This window comes from Lissotriton helveticus, chromosome 6, assembly GCF_964261635.1.
Source record: "Lissotriton helveticus chromosome 6, aLisHel1.1, whole genome shotgun sequence".
In the NCBI taxonomy this organism is placed as follows: Eukaryota; Metazoa; Chordata; class Amphibia; order Caudata; family Salamandridae; genus Lissotriton; species Lissotriton helveticus.
In genome coordinates this window covers 2,048,655,049-2,048,674,086 of record NC_136067.1, presented here as the reverse complement: position 1 = coordinate 2,048,674,086, position 19,038 = coordinate 2,048,655,049, and the positions used below count along the sequence as shown (strand labels likewise).

The window sequence follows — 19,038 nt, the reverse complement described above, 5'->3', positions numbered from 1 at the left end:
TGCCTTAGATGCCAGTGCTGATGCTCCCGCTCCTCATGTATCGTGCTCTCCAAGTTCTAGTGAAACAGATTCAGCTGCAGGCACCAGGTTGTTTCCCTCCCAGTGTTTACCAAGTAGTTACTAGTCTTCTGGGTACTCGACCTTCTGCACCAATTTAAGTTTTTCTTTGATGTTGTACAAGTTCTTCACTTGTGCTCTGTTCTACATGGTTATGCCATGGTGGGGGTACATGTATTTTCTCAGTTACACATTCTTTGTCCCATTATCACACACTATTTGTACAAGACAATTGCTGCGCATTTCTTTAATATGCCCAGGCAGTCATATTCAGTGGAACAGATTCAAAGTGCATGCACATGGGCCAAGAGTGTGGTTTTGGGGGTGAAGAGATTAGTAGCACTGGAAAAGAAGGTGACCCTACATTGAATTGCAGAGGGAATCAGGACATCTAGAGAGCAGCTGCCTCATCATGAAGCTGACGGATCCTTCTCAGTTGTGTTTTTTCCTTATATGGTGACTACAATTTGATTATGTTTTAGGTATTAATTCAATAGCATTGTTAGGTATTAATTCAACTGACAAATACTGAAATGCATGTCGAATGAGTCTATAGTGCACTGCTGTGTTGGGATATAGAGCCTTTGGCCCCTGTTCCCATCTGCCATACTTGGTTCCTTCCTCCTTTAACACTCCAGAAGTACTGGGGAAGCTGCATCATGGGAAGGACACACAAGAACCCTCAAGGGAGCTGGGTGAAGGATAGAGAAAGCCCACATTGAGCATCAGAAAAGGAATATGGAAACTGGGAGCTCCTAGGCAGGACAGATAAAAGGGCTGGGAAAGGGGGCAGTAGGAGCTAGGAGGAACACGGTGGCCGGGCGGTGCGGGGGTCAAAGTGAGCAAGGGCATCAAGGAAGAAAGGAAAAGAATTTCTAAACGAGAGCGAAAATGTTGTGACCACCACAAAAGGGCATACCGAAGGCCTTTAATTTGGGGGTAATGGGACGCCATCACCCTTATGTGACACGGGTGACCAAAAAATAGAGAAAGTGGATAGAGCTGACAGGACGACTTGTGAAGGAACGTGGATGCCCCAAAACATGGGGAACTAACATGCTCACTCGAAGGAGCTCGTGTAAATATTGCTGGACACGAAACAGATATGCAAGTGGGAACACGTTAGTAAGACCTCAGTTTGGTTAGTGCAGAACTTAGAAGCACTTGAAGACCTGACTCTTCCTGGCCCTCGATGGGCTCGGGTTTTCCCTCCTTTAGTTATCTCCTACAGTCCTCTTATCTTCCTTTTCTTCCGAGTTACCAGATTCAACCTTAGCGCCAGGATGCTGCATTGCGTGTGGCAGTGCGCTTTTATAAGTGCTAAATTCATTCATTCAGAAGTAGATTCAAATGACGCCGAGGAGGAAAAAAACGTTAGAGATCAAGGCTAAACCTTTATGCTGCCTCCAAATACGGGTATTTTCAAAGCTCTTAAATTATTGTTCAAACAATGTAGTGAATATACAAATTTCTATACAGTACGAGTTATCCCACTCCAATCTGGTCACTTGTTTGATACATCCTCTAGACTGGTTTTCCCATCTTTAGTTTAGCTATGTAATGAGGTTTAATGGACTGGTACAATATCAAAAAATTTAAATAAAAGCAATTCAGGTGAAATGTTGGGACAGTCATCTGTTACTTCTCAAACTTAGAATGAAACACATGAATGAGGTTGATGAAAGGTTTGCATGGCAAAATAAATTAATGCAGAAAATGCTAACTAATAAGAAAACAACATTTTGGCGCAAACAAGAAAACAAGACCAGGCCCATCAGACAGCCGGCGCTACTTGTGGAGAACTCCGCCAGAGCGTAGGCGCAAACACTACCTGACCAGAGTGAAAAATGTTTCCCTTACATGGCAGAGCTTGTTCCTTTTCTATTTCTGGTACAAAAGATAGACAAGCGACCAGGGGAAAACTGCCCAGTGCAGAAGAATAGAAGTTCACTGGCATTGCATGTTAGAAGAATATGGGGTAGGTAGGAAAGAAATTTAATGAAAGTAGGGAGAAGCAAAAAAGATGGCATTTGGAGGATCTCCCTTATTGAAGAAAATATGTGGGTAAAAATCTGGCATCTTGTATATTTGTCGATCTAGTATTGGTCAACTTTGATTTGTCAGTGCCACCTAATTTGTCCTTCAATACTGCGCGACAGTCATTGAAGTTTTACTGTTGGCACATAATCCCACATGGTGCATTTTCAAGCTCACTTGTGCTAAACTTGTAACATAACCTGTATCAGACAAAGAGTGTAGTTGCATGGTGATTATTCTGCCACATAGCAGGGCATCTGAGGTGATGTTCCATCAGTGTCCTTTCCCCTTCCCGTTTACAGAGTGTAGTCGCTGCAACCTTGATCGATCCCGGTAACTTAATGTCATTGTTCTTTCTTTTTGTAGGTTTCGATGCACCTGTTTTAGATCAGCCACAGCCTGCAACAGAACGGACTCGCCTCTCCTTCGTATAGAAGGCCATCGTTCAGGCCTCATCATGAGGGGTGATGGAGATCCGCTAATCCCACCGGATTTCTCCACTGGATCTGAAGCGAGCCACACCAGTCATCAGCACCATTCCCACTTGGAACTGTTCAGCTCACCTGTGGCCTTGCATCTCCTCTTTTAGGAGGACGAAGCAGAACTCATCCTGTGACTGCTGCAGTCGCGCCTTGCCTGTGCATCTCACCTGGACTCCCCTGCCATGTCTCGCGTTTGGGATCAGCTGTGGTAGCATCTCTTCTCACAGGATGGAATGAGAAGATGCACAAAACATAGTTTTATTCTTTTCACATCACAGTCTCTCGAATGCTGCCAAACCTCAAGTAGGCATAGGAACGTCGCCTTCAAAGGGGGAGGCCTGTTCAATGCATGCCTTTCTTGAAGGCTGGGGATGGCACCAGAAGGCGAACTGCACCACATTCTTCCATGCGCGATTAGTCTTTTGGGACCAACAACTGTCACTCATGTTATTGGCTTGTTCCCATTGTTTTTAAAGCAGCATGAAGACATGCAAGGCTGTTCTCCTCATACAGGGTCATGGAGCTCTGCTTGAATTATGTCTGGGCAAGCAATACGCCTGCTCCCCGGGGTTTAGGGCACAGCAATGTGGATCATCCTTGCAGCTTTGCACACAAGTGTGGCTCGCACCCACCGCTGGAGCAGTTGCTGGAATAGCCCACTGGAAGTGTTTCTCCCTCTCCTCTTCCTTCCCTTCTTTCTTGTACTGTCTTCACTGCTCCCCAGCTTAAAAAAAGTGCCCATTTTCTGTATTTGTCAGCTTTTGTCTTTGTGTGGACCCTGGCTGTCCTGCTCCCGAACAGTAAGTGTAATATCTAGTGATGGACTAGATAGTCAACCAGCATCAACACTGTCCCGTCCCCACCTCCCCAACGTCCTGCACTTTCATGAGTGACACAATTGCAGGGACCTGGTGGCAGCTCTCTGCGTGGCTTATTGAGCTGTGAGATGTGCCCAAGCACCTAATGTGAATTATTTTAATGTTCAAGGAGACCATGATTTGTATAGAAGCATACTGCTATAAATTTGAATAAAATCTTATAAACTAGAAATTGTACTTAATGTAGCCAACTTCTGAGGGCAAGTCCCTCAGCAGTAAATACTTTTAGTAGCACTTTCCCCGCCTCTTATGTTTGCAAGTCAAGGCCTTATCCTGTTTGGCAGGTGGCCCAAAGACTGGTGTCACTTGTTTGTTTTGGAGGAGTAAGTAGCTGACCTGCTTTGCTAGCCTCCATTTTAACAGGATGCGAGTAGGAGATAGGATTGCAAAAGTATTTTCTTTAAAAGTTTAGCTTGTTTTTGCACACATGTAATCGAAGCATTAAAAAAATATTTTTTCAGTTCTGTTGCTTGCCATGGTTATGCAGGTAGGCCTTCATGGTGCAGCTTTGTACTTGTGTATGTTGTATATCCCAAGAGGTGTCTGCATGCCATCAGAGCTAAGAACACTGCGGGTGCTGTCGCTGTGGGCCTCGCGCTCCAATGAAGTACTCAAATAGATTGAAGGCCTCTACTGTACTTACATTCATGCTGGATTGTGCACTGTGAACAATTAACATTGAAATCAAGAAACGTTAAAGAGGACGCATACCCCTTTTGATATCCAATAAACCTCTATGTATTATGGTTCTACTTGCACAAACATAGATTAGGCGGTGAATAATGGCAGTTTATAACCTTTTGTAAATCTAAGTTTTTAGGTTTGGGACAGACTTGTTTATTGTTTGGACTACTGGGCATTGTAAAATTACAACTCTGCCAGCTGACCTGGAAATGAATTCCCGCAAACTGTTTCCAGTCCCTCTCACCAGCGAATACATTTGAAATATTCCACTGCGTCTAGTTGAGGACATTCCATCTACACAGGCCGAAGGACAAGTGGCGGCCCATTCCATATGTTTAACAGAAGTCCGGTTGTGTCTTCAATATCCTCTCAGTGCCAGTGTTTCCTTCTTCAGCACTGTGCACAAGGCTGTTGCACACACTGATGAGACTAACAAATGGAAGCAATGAGAGAGGAGTAGGAAATGGCCCCAGACAAGGCAGAAGCTCATGGTGCCTGGTTTTATTAGTTGCAACAGTGCGGCGTTATTCTCATTTGGCTTACATTTGGAAGGTCCATATTTCACTCTGTTGTCCAAGAATCTTCTGATGGCCTTCTCTGTAGGGAGGTTTTAATCTTTGCTGCTACCTGAAGTTTTGCTGCACTCTTGCCCATGTAAATTGCTAATTAGGAGGGGTCCCATTGGCATCCCTGGAACTGTGTATGGCCAATGACTATGCTAGGTTCCCAGCCCTGAGTGAGCATTCTAATGTTTATCTTCTTTCAGGTTGACGAGGTAAAACAACCTTTTTATTGAAATTGGGAACTGTAGACTTTTTTTTAATTCAGTTTACCAGAACATGACATTGTTTTGGGACAGGGAGCATCTTCATAGGAACTGCACGCCCATTGTCTGGCCCACCAAGGTAATGTCCTGTATCAAACAGGAATCCATTCTTTTATTCAACAAGTGCTAAGCTACTTTGGAAGCTCAAGGAAGTGGCAGAATTACCTAAAGTTGAGTAAGCTGTATGGAAAATGCTCTTGAGAGTCTCACTTTAAACTTGTTGATGGGTGAAACTGATTTAGAGTGAACAATTTAGATTGTTAGAATTTTTAAATGTTCTGTGAAGAGCAGAAATCGGTGGAATGTAATGCGGCATGTGTAATTACTAGAGGTTGTGATATTCCATCACAAACGTTTTGGTGTCCTAAATATGTTAAGTTTGATTACTTTCTGCTCTAGCAGTATCCGCAAAGTCTGTAGCAAGTACTTAATGCCAAACGTCTACTTTTATGTAAGCTGCAGATTCCTCATTCAGGCAGTGCTCACTAAAGCTTTTGCTTCCTTACCACAGCTTTTTGCTGTCATTTCTCCTGTTGCCCCGTCTCGAACCACTTTACAACACAAATATCTCTGAAACTGAGGTTCCATCACTCTTACGCGTTGTGCGAATATTCTAGTCTAGAGGCATTAAGAATGAGGAGTTCTTCGGGTCGAAGACCGGGTTCATCTTAATAACTAAGGTTTTTTTATGACCTATTTTGCACTGTGATTCATGAGTAGCCGCTGTGATTCTATATTTGCTTTCATGTTCTATGCAAGAATGCTGGATATAGCTTTACACTTTAACAGCTAGGAAGGAGGTAGCTTTCAAGAACTCCTCACCAGTCCAGCTTCTTTTGTAAGATTTTTATGGTTTTAAAGCTCTGTACATGGCCCTCAGCTTTTATTAAGAGTGAAGCTCTTTACTATATATGTTGAGCTTGGTGAAATGGGCATACTGAACAGCTATTGCCCTGTAAACATCAACAGGCTGTCCTGCTTAGAAAGCAGCTGGAGAGTGCTCAAACTGCCCCTTCACCCCTCTGCTTCATGTGACCGTTAGTGTTCCAGGCCATGTCACGATAGTCGCCAGACAAGTGTTGAGTAAATGAACTTCAATGAAGTATGTTAGTAGCCTTGTTAGAAGGACTGATTTACATTGTGTTGTGGCCTGGACCATAGGCTAGCATCTGTATATCAGGGCGAGGGTGCCACTCTAGCCACTAGCCCAGTCCACAGCCACCATCAGTGATGGTTTGTGGGTCTGACTTTATCGCTATGTCTGTATTTTCCTCACTTTTTATGTTGCCAGGTACGGGCTGTTACTTTTGAGTGCTTTAAAACCATAATTATTTAAGCATTGAGTTCTCTTTACTCTTGAGTATTTCTGTACACTGTTCAGTGTTTTGGCTAATGAGAAATTAAACCTTCTATTGGACGTTGTTGAATGTTTAAGGCACAGTCTATTTGTCACTTTACCCTTCCTAAACCTTGTCTGCCCTTTCTACCACATCTAATCCCCTCCTATTTTACTGCCAGAATCCTCCATTCCGCCAGCTTCCTCTACCCGCCACCATCTCATTTTCCACCATGGTTGACAAGCTTTGAACCTTCCTTTCTCCTTATCTCGTCACCTCCTGGGAAATATGGAACTCCTGGCTCGTCCCTGGTTAGATTCTGCATTAACTCAGTCGCTTTTCAGTGCTAGGTCATGCTAGCGTATTAGTGAGCTGTCAATCTGTTTCTCATTTATTCAGTCCATGTTTTACCACCAATCTGTTGGGTCCACTAAGGTTACTAGACTAGCGAGAAGTTTCAATGTGTTGTGTTGAAAAAACTATTTCTACGTTATTATTCACTTGAAATGCTTGGTAAAATTATTGTTAATGTTTAAACAAAAGCATTTTGATTATTTAATTTTTAAATTTCAATAACAAAGTTTGCATTGCTATTAGTCTGGGACAGAACCACTCATTCGCACCAGCACTTTCCGGCGTAACCTGTAAATACAGCAACTCAAACCTTTGAGCAATACCAACTTTTATCCTTTAGAAAAATCAGTGTCCATTGATTTTTTTTTTTAAAGGTGTCTATATAGAAGCTATGTAATAATTTTTACTGCAAGAGGTTTTTTTCTTTGAAAAGATATATTGTTTATATGTTGAAATAATCTGTTTAGAAATGTCTCCCTCGGTTGATTAAGGAGTTTTCCTCGCCCTCTAAAGATTGCAAAGTTCTTCTATACAGGAAATATAATCTGGTCAGTGTAGGAGTCTTACTCTGGTCTTGTGAGTTGGATACCACTGAATCAGAAGAAAGTTCTTAGCCTACATGTAGCAGAAAACGTATGTTTTTTTCTAAATAAATTCCTATCCTGAGGGAGGAGAGGTTAGCTGTGTACCTGGTTAAACCTCATTCACAGCATAAACATCCTCCTGCTCTTGTTGGTGAACATTACGTTACTCACTGTTGTGTGGGAGAACGTGTTTGAGTCTTTCTGTTAGAACCTTGGAAGTGAGCATCTTCGCTCAAAGACTGTTCTGATTTGCCATGCTGCCATTGGCCCCCAATGGCACTGTGAGCCGATTGTGATCAAAGTCATTGGCCTCATTGAAAAGCATGTATTTATGTAGCAGTTGGCTTGACCTTGTGTTTCCGCTCTCTACAGCGGCCCAAAAGGGAGATGGTATATCCATCTCTAAGTTGTTTTCTCCTTTCTCACCGTTTGGAATAGATCTCTTGACGTGATGGCCAGGTTTGTAAGCGTATGCTGCTAGCCCGCCCAGTTCATAGCGGGTTGATATTCTCCATTTTGGAAGTAAACCTGACAACTGGCACCAGATAAACAGCGCTTTGGCCCTTTTTACTGTAGTACCAGGTCAGAAATCCCAGCAGATAAACTGGAACTAATTGATATCCAGAGCTCCACCCAAGCATCCACATGCACTACCTTACTTGTACTTCAATATCACTGGACACATTGGTGACGGTCAAAAAGGCACTCTTCTGTTGTTGTGCTTCATCTGATAATGGGCCTTTTGATGAAGACAACCTCTGTATTTATTCACGGCAACCTCCAGCTGTAAAGAAAGCACAGACTCCGGTAAAGTATATACTTTTTGAATTAAAAATATATTTTTGCCTGCATAAAAATAGTCTCATCTCGTCTTTTTACTCCCTAAAAAATAACCTTACTATTAACCGCCAAAAATAGGGAGTACCTATCACGCGCTCACATCTTTTTTTGCATCCCGGAGTAGCTCTAACCCTCTTTTAGTAGGATCATGCCATGAAGAAACAGATTCCCACTTCTTTAGTCCATTAGAATGACTACAGCTGCCATTTTTAGGACCGATTTTCCTACTAGCTCGGTCTATGGCATGCTTGACTTTGGACTTATTGCTTACTGCTAATGAACATACTGCTTCTTTACTGATTATGTTTTATTAATTTTCTTCCCTTATGTTCCAGTCTACACCTTCTATCCATTAAACCAGTTGTAGTTCATCACGGATGCCTCGGGGAGTTATGGAAATCTGTAATGGGATTTCAAAGCCCTTCCAAAAGCCAGTGTTGTATCTAGGTGAACAAACTGAAAAGCACTGATTTCCTTCCTGTGTTTTGGGAAAAGTTGTGTTATCAGACCGAATGTTTTTGCTTCGCTTAACTCTGAGTTAACCCATAATTTGAGATGCTGGTTTCGCCAAGGTTTTCCATTCCTTATCCAGATGGACTGTGGTTGTCCTGATCCATCCATCACATAGTGTGTCTCTCCTCTTTCCAAAGTCAGCGATCCCTTAGCAAAGCACATGCTCCGATAGTACTAGTCCCTGGCCGCAGTGCCCCAGTGCAGCCACCTGTATTTCCATTACTTTGTTTTAGATGGAACCCCTACGCTATTAGGAGGGACAGATCTGCCCGAACACATCATCAATTCCTCTAAACCATGTTAAGAAAGCTTAAAAATGGGTCTGAGCGATTTACCGCCACATAAGTTAACGCCAAACCTTTTGTGTTGTCTTTCAACTCTGTGTAACGTTTTTCACGTTAGTTAATGGGGGGGTGGGGAGGATGACTTGTACATTTGTTTTTAATTTCTGAAAGGATGAAATGCCAACATGATGGGCACTGAAGGGGAGAGTAAATATGTTGGGATACCATTAATAAAACAAATCTAATATAAGGAAGGTCTTTGTGGTGTGTAATGTTCATATATATTTAATGCACATAATATTGAATTTTACTTACTCAGCATGAATGTCGGTTGTGGCTGTTGTTGGCATGGTTGACAATGGATTGGACAGCAGGAACAAGTGCTGGTATGGTTGGCATATGACAGGGCAGCAGTGGCCACGGCAGGCTTAGTCGACTTCTGATTGGACAGTAGTGACAAGCAGCGGAATGATTAACCATCTCATTGGTATCCTTTGTAGTTCAAAGGTTGAGTTTCTTTCAGTCCCACCTGTTTTTGGGATTTGTAGGGTCAGCCACAAGCACAATTCAGTGTTCAAATCTATATGACTTTGATTTATGGATTGGTTGGGGACTTTTAATAGTGCCACAGTGGGTAATTCAAAGCACGTTCGTTGTGGAATGAACATGATCAAGGAGAACATCTATACACTTCTACTAGGGTGGACTGTAGATGGAAGGATAAGCATGGTGGGTTACTGGATGTTCATCTGAGAGAGGATTCCAACTTCTTATTCTGATGGACACTTTGTGAATCTCCCCACATGCCACGTTGGATCTGGAACCTCTTGCTATCTCTTCTCGGCCTCATCCTCGATCAACCCTCCATTCCACCTATAAATGTGACGACTCAGAGGCACCACCCATGCTCTTCACTGATCCACATCTCAATGACTACTGATTTCAGTTATTTTTACTGAAAACATTTGCAGGAATGTCACAAGGATGACAAAAGGTTTCAAACATGTTGCAAACAAACGTCTGTTGCAGACCCGCACATAATCTGCCTGGGTACGCAAGCGCGATCACAGTTTTTATGCAAATGCTCGTTGATGCACCCTGAAGCATAGAGGAGCCAGAAACCAAATTCTGTTGCCGTGCCCCAGAAGTGAAGTGGGTCCTCATAATGTGGTTGCTCCCTGTAATGATTCAGATTTCCCTCGACAAGTAAGGTGAAATCGAGGGACAAGTCGAAGGTGCACAACATAAGCATGAGTAGCGTTTCTATGTCCATCACTCCCTCTCGCGAAGTCTGTTATAAAAAAAATTAATAAAAAAAAACTAGACTCCAGGATTGCTTTCCTTGTCAGACCAGTTGCCAAATCTGGAGCTGCTGCACCAGAATTCCCTCTCCTTTACTGATTTTGCAGCAAATTTCAGCCTTCACAGAGATCATGCAGTGGATTTTTTACTTCATTCTAACTCCCGTCACCATGCCTTCCGGACCCATGGAACTGCAGTTGAACTTCCGCAGATGGTCAGTTTGCACTTCACCATCAGAGAATTGTTGAAATGGGCAAGAACGTTATTTCATTTGGCACTCTTGTGCTGCTTTTCTTAAATCCTGTCAGCCTTTTGTGACACTATATCTAGTCCCTGTGTGACATGGCATGAGTGATTTTCTTCCATACTGCCTGAAGACCTGTATAATACTTTTGCCTGAACAGTTCAAGATCGGTAGGATGCAGCCAAGCAAGTGATTCTGTAGCTTGTGTCTTAGGCGCCAGTTGCCTTCCTAGACGTCATGTCTGGATGTGCCTCTCTGTGTTTTCTCATTGCTATTCTGTGTGGTCTCAGCAAGTGTCTGTCCTTATCAGTTCAGGCTCTGTGTACTCCTTTTCCCCCCAGAATTTCAGACCCTATTTGGGAGGAGGGTTAAGGCGCAGGCAGAGACTGAACCTTAACCTTGGGGGAGGTTGAGGTTGTTTGCCACGAGTGTCATGTGGTCTGTCGTACTGTGACTACACAAACTGGGCCAAGAACAACCATTTCCATACTTGATTCTCTGGGTAGAAGTTGCGAGCAGTCACAGAATTCTCGCCCAGGTACTGTGGGAGGTTTCGAGCTCTGAGCTCACCAATCAACCAACTTAACAGATGAAAGGAATGTCCAGCTCAGTGCTCATCTTGCAATAAGGGTAGTACTTTAGTCACAGTTGCAATCTGTACTCCACATTGTAGTAATCAACAAGTCATTGTCTCTGTGTTCTAGTTGGCAGGGCCTGCACCGACTCCACTACCTCTCTGTTATCCCCCCCCCGCACACCCTCATTACCAGTTTCTCTGCCCTGGCTTTGGACTCTTGCCGTCTTTCTAGGGACACTTCTGGAGTAGCGTGAATAAGGCTTAGGTGGTGTTTGTTATGCCCAAATGCATGTGTGCTCTCAGTCTCATGTCTTTGTAGTATTACCCCCTTCACAGGAGGAGTAAGTTCTCTCCGAATAGTTTAAGGCGAAGTCATCAGTGGAGTTTCTTCAGTGCTGGGTGCAGCGTAGTCAACTAAAGATCGCCAGTCCTGAGATAGCACAGTCCCAGCTGGATTGTCGATGGTTGCAGATCGACAAGAGTCTTTGCTATTAGCTGGCTAGACATCAGGAATTGCCCCAGCAGGGCCTTCGGCACTTTGGCAGATGGAGCCACGCACAGGCCGGTCAGCAATTCAGAAGATGCAGCCTACGTTGTCTGTTCAGCGACACTTGATTACAGCCCCAACAGGCTTTGACAGTCTTACTGTCACAGAGTTGCGGTTCCTGCCTGGAACCGAAAGGAGAATTGGGGTGGGCGCCTCTAACACTAGGTTCCTCCTGATTTCTGCACTCTCCAAATCTGCTTCTTAGGGCCGCCCAAAACCACCAGGATGTGCTGGACACTACTCGTTCCTGGACAGTCTCTCCTGCTGCAGGGTGAGATAGCTCCTTTTCTCTCTCTATACACTTGGAGATGCTTCAGGATGGGCACCCAGCTCCTCCAGCAAGAGATCCACCCTTTGGGAGACATCCCCTTACCTGTGAGCGACTGCACTGCAGCCCTCTGAGTACTCTACTGTGCACTCCCTTCCTTGGACATAGAGGAGTTGGGACAGGAAAAGATGGGAAGTTTGGATCCCACTTATATGTACAACTGGCAAGCGGTTCCAGATCCACTCTCTCAAACTGTAGAACCAGATTGTATAGTTCTTCTTTCAAGGGTCCTTTCCAGGCTGTTCTCCAGACACTGCCTTTGTATAGAGTGATGCTATTCACAGCAGGGCTGTTTCCATTCTGGAGCACCCACAGCAGAGGTGCAAAGAGGTGTGAGGTTTATGCACCTGTCTGCCACCAGCCTGGCTGAAGGAGCAAGTGGAAAAATACAAAAGGGCAGATCTCATGGAAAGGGTTCCTCACCTTTCATAGCAGAGCCTGCAGGCTCAGCCTCTTGCCCCTACTATCCAGCAAGTGGCAGTGTTCAGGAAGACTAATCAACAGATCCTTGCTAACCAAAAGGCCTCAAAGAATATCTAAAGGAGCCTCATGTCCATCCCATCACTTCAGTTGCTAGGTCTTGGCCCTCCAGCTACAGGAATGTGAGCAATACACTTTCACTTTCTGAGAGCACGGACTTAATCTCCATAAGGCCAGACCCTATCATGAGCAGGTTGAGACTCCATTTTCTCAATTTTTGCAGAATCCTTGACATCTGTGCCTTTAACGCAGATGACTTCTGTATTTATCTTTCCAGGAACCTGTGCGAGTCAAGTCATTCAGACCATGACCTTGATAAAACACCTGATGCGTAGCCAATTACCTCGATAAGAGACATCAGTCTGGAACTATTGCCTTATCTCTATTTCAAGGTCAGACCATAACAAACGGTGTAGTCTGAATTTACGTGTTTTTTTTACTTTACTTGTTTATAAGAATGCACCCAAGACCAGCATCTTGATGCACATGGGTTATGTCAGACATTCTTACGGTTATGTTAGGAATTTCAGTCTCAGATAAGATAGTATAAAAGGCTCTCCAATCAACCACTTAGGAGGAGAGGTTCTTTGCCCCAGATTATCACACAAGAAACTGCCAGAAGATCTTCAGACAGCTGTGAAGCTGCCACATCTCGTTCTACTCTGAAAGCTGATACCGAGCCAAGTACGGGAGGAGACAAGCAACAGCTGATTAGTGGTTTCCTCATGAGGGAGCACTGGCTGCAGTGGTTTACTGTAAAAGGTAGGCAGTGCATTGATTCTCCCCAAGAGAATCTAGATGTAAGTTGTGCTGTTCTATGCTCTCCTTGTGTAGCGCTTAGAAATAGGTGTTCGAGGCATGTGTGCTGTAGGTACACATGATTTGTATACTCCTGCTATCTAATGTTGGGTCCGGATGCAAGTTGTTGTTCTTTGAATACGTCTTTCCCAGTCACCAGGTAAGGTGACTCCTCCTTTCGGTGATAGTGCGCATGGGCATCGACTCCATTGTTAGATTGTTTTCTTTCCGCCATCGGGCTCGGACTTGCACCGCCGTCCCGACGAGGAGCACTCCCGATGATGAAGCATGACACCTAGCGGGCTGGGTGTGTGAGGGCATTATATCCGAAAGGAGGAATTCCCCTTCCTCCTTTTGGGCTACTGTACATCAGCCAGTCCTTCGCATTAGTCACTCTTCCCCTCTTTAAGAACTGCATACCTCTTTTTTGCTGCTTTAACTACTTCAATACCTCCCAGAAGAGCCCAAAAACAAAGTACAAGAGTTAGTTCAAGAAAGCAAACTCCTATCTGATTCCTCCGTTAGCTGTGCTCTGGATGCTGCTGACACTGCAGCGAGGGGAGTTACCACCAGCATTCTCCTATGTCGACATACTTGGCTTAGAATTTCAGTTTTTAAACCTGAGGTCCAGCAGACTATTTTAAATACCCCTTTTGACAAGCAACATCCTTTCGGACCTCTAGTAGATGAGGCTTTAGAAAAGATTAAAAAAGACACGGTCGTGGCGAAATCCATGGGAGCGCTTCAGTCCCTATCAAACAGAGGCTCCTTATGCCGCTCGTTTTATACGGGAGTGTCCAAAAGTACCCCCCATTTGGCAATCCATAACATCAGACAAATGGGTACTAGACATTATCCAACATGGTTATTGCCTGGAGCTCACCAGCAATCCTCCCAATATTCCACCTTGCACTTACAAGCTCTCATCAGAGCACCTGCAGCTCCTCAAACAAGAAGTACAGGCTCTTTTGAAAAAAGGAGCCATAAAATAGTTCCATTACAGCACCAAGGTTCAGGGGTTTACTCTCTACTTTTTAATCCCCAAAGAAGGATGGCTCCTTAAGACCAATTTTGGATCTAGGGACATTAAATCTGTACATACTGTCAGAACATTTCCACGTGGTCCCGCTTCAACAAGTGCTTCCACTTCTACAGCGAGACGATTTTATGTTCACACTATATTTAAGACACATACCTTCACATTCCGGTTCACCCAGCACATTGCAAATATCTCAGATTTGTGAACTACTGCTCCCAAAGTGTTCCCAAAATGTCTAGCAGTAGTGGCAGCACATCTCAGAAGAGAACAGATTCATGTCTTCCCATACCTAGACGACTGGCTCATCAAAGCCAGCACACACCAAAAGTGTTTACAACACACTCCGAGTACATTAGACCTACTCCACCAATTGGGATTCACGGTCAATGCGCGGAAGTCTCATCTTCAGCCTTCAGAAATGCAGTCCTATCTGAGAGCGACTCCAGACACTCGCACGACTCTAGCCTCTCCCAATGCAGCCAGAATTTGAAATGTTCAAACTCTGCTATTACAGTTTCAGACCAATCAATAATTATCAGTCAGGAATTTCATGAAACTATTAGGAATGATGGCATCATACATTGCAATAGTGCCTCATGCAAGGTTACACATGCGTCCTCTACAAGAATGCTAAGCACAACAGTGTAATGTGTCTCGGGTCAATTAACAGATCTAGTGTTGGTAGACAACCACACCCATCACTCTGCAGTGGTGGAACACACGAAACGTATCAAAAGGGTGGCCCTTCATCGACCCTGTTCCACAGATCATGCTGACAGCAGTTGGGGTGCCCGTCTCCACAATTTGACAATTCAGGGTCGTTGGGACGACAATTACAAAAGTCTTCACATCAGCTAACTAGAGCTCCCAGCTGTGTATCTAACACTCAAAGCTTTTCAGTCTCACCTCATAGGGAAAGTTGTCCTTGTCCACACAGACAATATGACAGCTATGTACAAAAACAGGCAGGGACACACTCTCTGCAACTGTCACGCCTCTCACAAACAATTTGGCATTGGGCAATCCATCACAGAATTTATCTTCTGACCGAGCGCCTCCCAGGAATGAACAATCAAATTGCCGACCACCTCAGCAGGATGAGGCCACATATACACGAGCGGGAACTTCATCCCCAAGTTCTCCTTCCATACTTTCAACAATGGGAATTCCCACAAATGGATCTGTTAGCCACACTGGACAACTCAAAATGCCCAAACTTTGCCTCCAGGTTCCCACACCGTCTATCCAAAGGCAATGCCCTATGGATGAATTGGTCAGGGTTATTTACCTATGCTTTTCCGCCTCCCTCCATTTCTGGTTCGGAGGCTCAGGCAAGCATCTATCGCACTGATTCTAGTGGCTCCCATTTGGGTCCATCAACCGTGGTTCACCACACTCTTGGAACTATCAGCAGTTCCACATCAAAAGCTGCAACTTGATTCCTGCCTTCTCACTCAGAACCATAGAGAAGTCAGACACCCGAACCTTAAGGAGCTCAATCAAGCGATTTGGCTGTTGGAAGTCATAGAATTTGGATTCTTAAATTTGCCACTAGACTGTATGACTACTCTTAAGGAAGCAAGAAAGCCTACCACCAGAACATTTTATGTAGCAAAATGGAAAAGATTTGTGGTATATTGTAACAACACCAATATTGATCCACTAGATGCCTCTATCTAAAATATTTACCTTTTGCATCTATAGATTGCTGGTCTAGCCTACACATACATTCGATTCCATCTTGCAGCAGTAGCCGCATACTTGCAAAACAGACATTTATCTTTGTTAAAGGTAAAACCTTTATGGAGGGCCTTAAAAGAGTAATGCCACTCATGGTACCTCCTGCACCAGTTTGGAATCAGGTTCTTGTGCTTACAAGACTTGTGGGTCCACCCTTTGAGCCATTACACAACTGTCCATTACAGTTTCTCTTATGGAAGGTTGCCTTCCTCATTGCTATCACTTCATTGAGGAGAGTTGGTGAGTTACAAGCATTAAGCTTGGAAGAACCCTTCTTTCAGCTTCATAAAGATAGTGTAGTTCTTCGCACCAACCCAAAATTCCTTCCAAATGTGATTTCTGCTTTTCATATCAACCAATCAGTTGAGTTACCGGTGTTCTTCCCTCAGCCTGATTCGGTAGCAGAAAGAGCTCTTCACACACTGGATTTCAGAAGAGCATTATTGTACTACATTGAAAGGACAAAAGATTTTCATAAGACAAAACAACTGTTTGTTGCATTTGCTACACCTCGCAAAGGCAATCCTATCTCTAAATTTGGTATTTCAAGATGGATTGTAAAATGCATTCAAACTTGTTATACTAAAGCTAAAAGACCTCCTAGAGCACGTTCCACTCGTACAATAGGAGTGTTTATGGCCTTTTTAGGTAACATCCCTATAGCTGACATATAAGGCAGCAACATGGTCCACACCACACACAATTGTCAAGCAACTATTGTGTTAAGTTAGCACGTCAACAAGCACATGTAGGACAAGCAGTGCTAAAGACACTTTTTCAAACAACTGAAACATCTACCAGTTAGCCATCGCCTTGAGAGAATACTGCTATATAGACTATGCAAAGCATGTGCATCTACAGCATAATTGAACAGATTGTTACTTACCCAGTAAGCATCTGTTCTTGGCATGTACAGCTGTAGATTCACATGCGCCCTCCCACAACCCCAGGCACCTGTAGTTGTTGCAGTTGTCATTATTTACATTACATATGCATGGACATATCTGTATTACACTCACGTACTCCATTCTCACCCTGTTGCGGGAAAACAATCGAACAATGGAATTGATGCCCATGCGCACTATTAACGAAAGCAGGAGTAACCTTAGTTTGTGACTGGGAAAGACTTCTTCGAAGAAAAACAACTTGCAAACATCCGCACCCAACACTAGATGGCAGGAGTATGCAAAGCATGTGAATTTACAGCTCAACATGCCAAGAACAGATGCTTACTGGGCAAGTAACATAATCCTTTATGGTGTTAGGTTGCTAGATGACACTTACTACGGTAGAAATGATAATTGTTTTCTTGTTGTTTGCAACACACATTTGTGCTATTTTAATAATCTGTGAAGTTAGTGTGGATGTGCTAAGAATTAGACAGTTGAAATACCCACTTTTTAGTGGGTTTTTGGGCATTTTGTGCGTGAGATATTGTAAAGAGCGATATTGGGCTTCTCAAATACCCATTTCGTCCCTGAATTCCTGTTTAGAGGTCTATTAGTAACCCCAAAGCAATGACGCCACTTCAGTTGGGTGGGGTCCTGTGAGGCTACAGTAACCTGTCTTTCACATTCAAGCGCTTATACAGAGTTCACTTGTCACCCGTGGGTGTGAAAACAAACCTTGTAGAGCGAAGCCTTTAAATAGTGTCTTTTAATAGTCACACACATGTATGCTATCATTACACCATTACGGAGACGTCCGTAGTATAAATGGTTACCGCCTACTGGGGATAAGGAAGCACCTTTTGCTGTAGGTTTGTCAAGCTTGGCTTTTAAAAGGTCATTCCCCATTTGTGGGTTTGCTATCTTCTTTGAATCCTTTTGGTTCGATGGCGACCCCTATTGTGATAGGAGCGAATTACCAGGAAGCAGTTACTCAACATCTCAAACTTTGAGGTGTCCCTGATGCGGTGGTGGGGGCAGTTACATTTGTAATAGCTGCTCAAATGACATATGCCTTTAAGACTTTTACTCATGGCTGGAGTTATATACACTGCCTCGGGCAGTTTCAGGTTACAAAGCTGCAGCACCGTTTGCACTCTATTGGGCATGCAGGGAGGTGGAAATTCCTTTAACTTACCAAGAGTACAATAACTGGTTTGATGGTAGAGTACCATCTATTTGGGACCCCGGAGTAATGAAATCGATGTGTTGCAAGTACTAGCTGGTTACACACCTTTTCCACGTCCTGAGACATTAGCACTCGATGTAGTAGGGGTTTTGAATTGCACAGTCGCCTGGAGACCGGTGCAGTGTGTACTACGTACCATTAACTCTAGACCAGCTCTAGTGATTGGACCAGTAGTTCAGGGACTAGTCCACAGACAATAAATGCTATTATGGGGAAGCTGCCCCAGAAGCGTGATGAGATTGCTTTTTGTATTACTCGAGCGACCAGCCAATTGAAGGCGGTCTATCTGCACACTACACCCAAGACAAACCTAGGATTCTGACTGTCTCCCCCCCCCTCTTGGGATGGTGCAGCCCGAAGAGGAATATACCACCTGGGGAAGCTTATCATGCATCTATACTCATACACATGGCACGCCTTCATTAGAAGTTCTCTCTGAAGTACTGAAACCAGAACAAAACCAGCCTGAAGCTGCGCCAGCTCTGAACTTAGGAATTCTCGTCCGTTACCTTTATCATCCTGAGTAACATTAAGGGAGAAACTTCAGTTTTGGCTTTACATCAGAGGCTTGAAGCAGGTGAAGATGGTGAATGGGAACTACTGAAAATAATTGCAGAAGATTTCGCCTTTGTAGGCTGGGGTACCTTGGGTTCATGTGTAGTTAAGCCACATTTAAAACCTAAAAGTGACCGTGAACTTCTGTTCGAGAAATCTGCAATGGAAGTTTGGAAGAAACAGAAGGAGAGAGAGCAAAGACGTACTGGATCTCCTGCATTTAAGGAATCTATTAATGGTGGTTATAATTTAAGGTACAGCAATAAAATAAAAAAGATAGAAAAGTATCCGTATTCTGATAGCTGCTCTTCATGTTCTTTTCAGGACACTGATGCTAAATGAGCCAAGAGGGGGAGTCGATCCTAGTACAGAAGAGTATAGCAGGAAAGGTGAAACAGAACGAAAGACTGAAGTTT

General features: G+C 43.8%; 1 protein-coding gene across 6 annotated transcripts in view; it reads left to right on the top strand.

The window, feature by feature from the left end:
• The window catches only part of DNAJC5G (DnaJ heat shock protein family (Hsp40) member C5 gamma), a 219,731-nt gene extending 210,605 nt beyond the window's left edge, over nt 1-9,126 (top strand). For all 6 annotated transcript variants that reach the window (XM_078650088.1, XM_078650086.1, XM_078650087.1 and 3 more), the window contains one exon: nt 2,461-9,126. In XM_078650088.1, the coding sequence (XP_078506214.1) occupies nt 2,461-2,528 (68 nt within the window). In that variant the 3' untranslated portion in view covers nt 2,529-9,126. The remainder of the gene's footprint in view (nt 1-2,460) is intronic.
• Nucleotides 9,127-19,038: the final 9,912 nt, after the last annotated feature.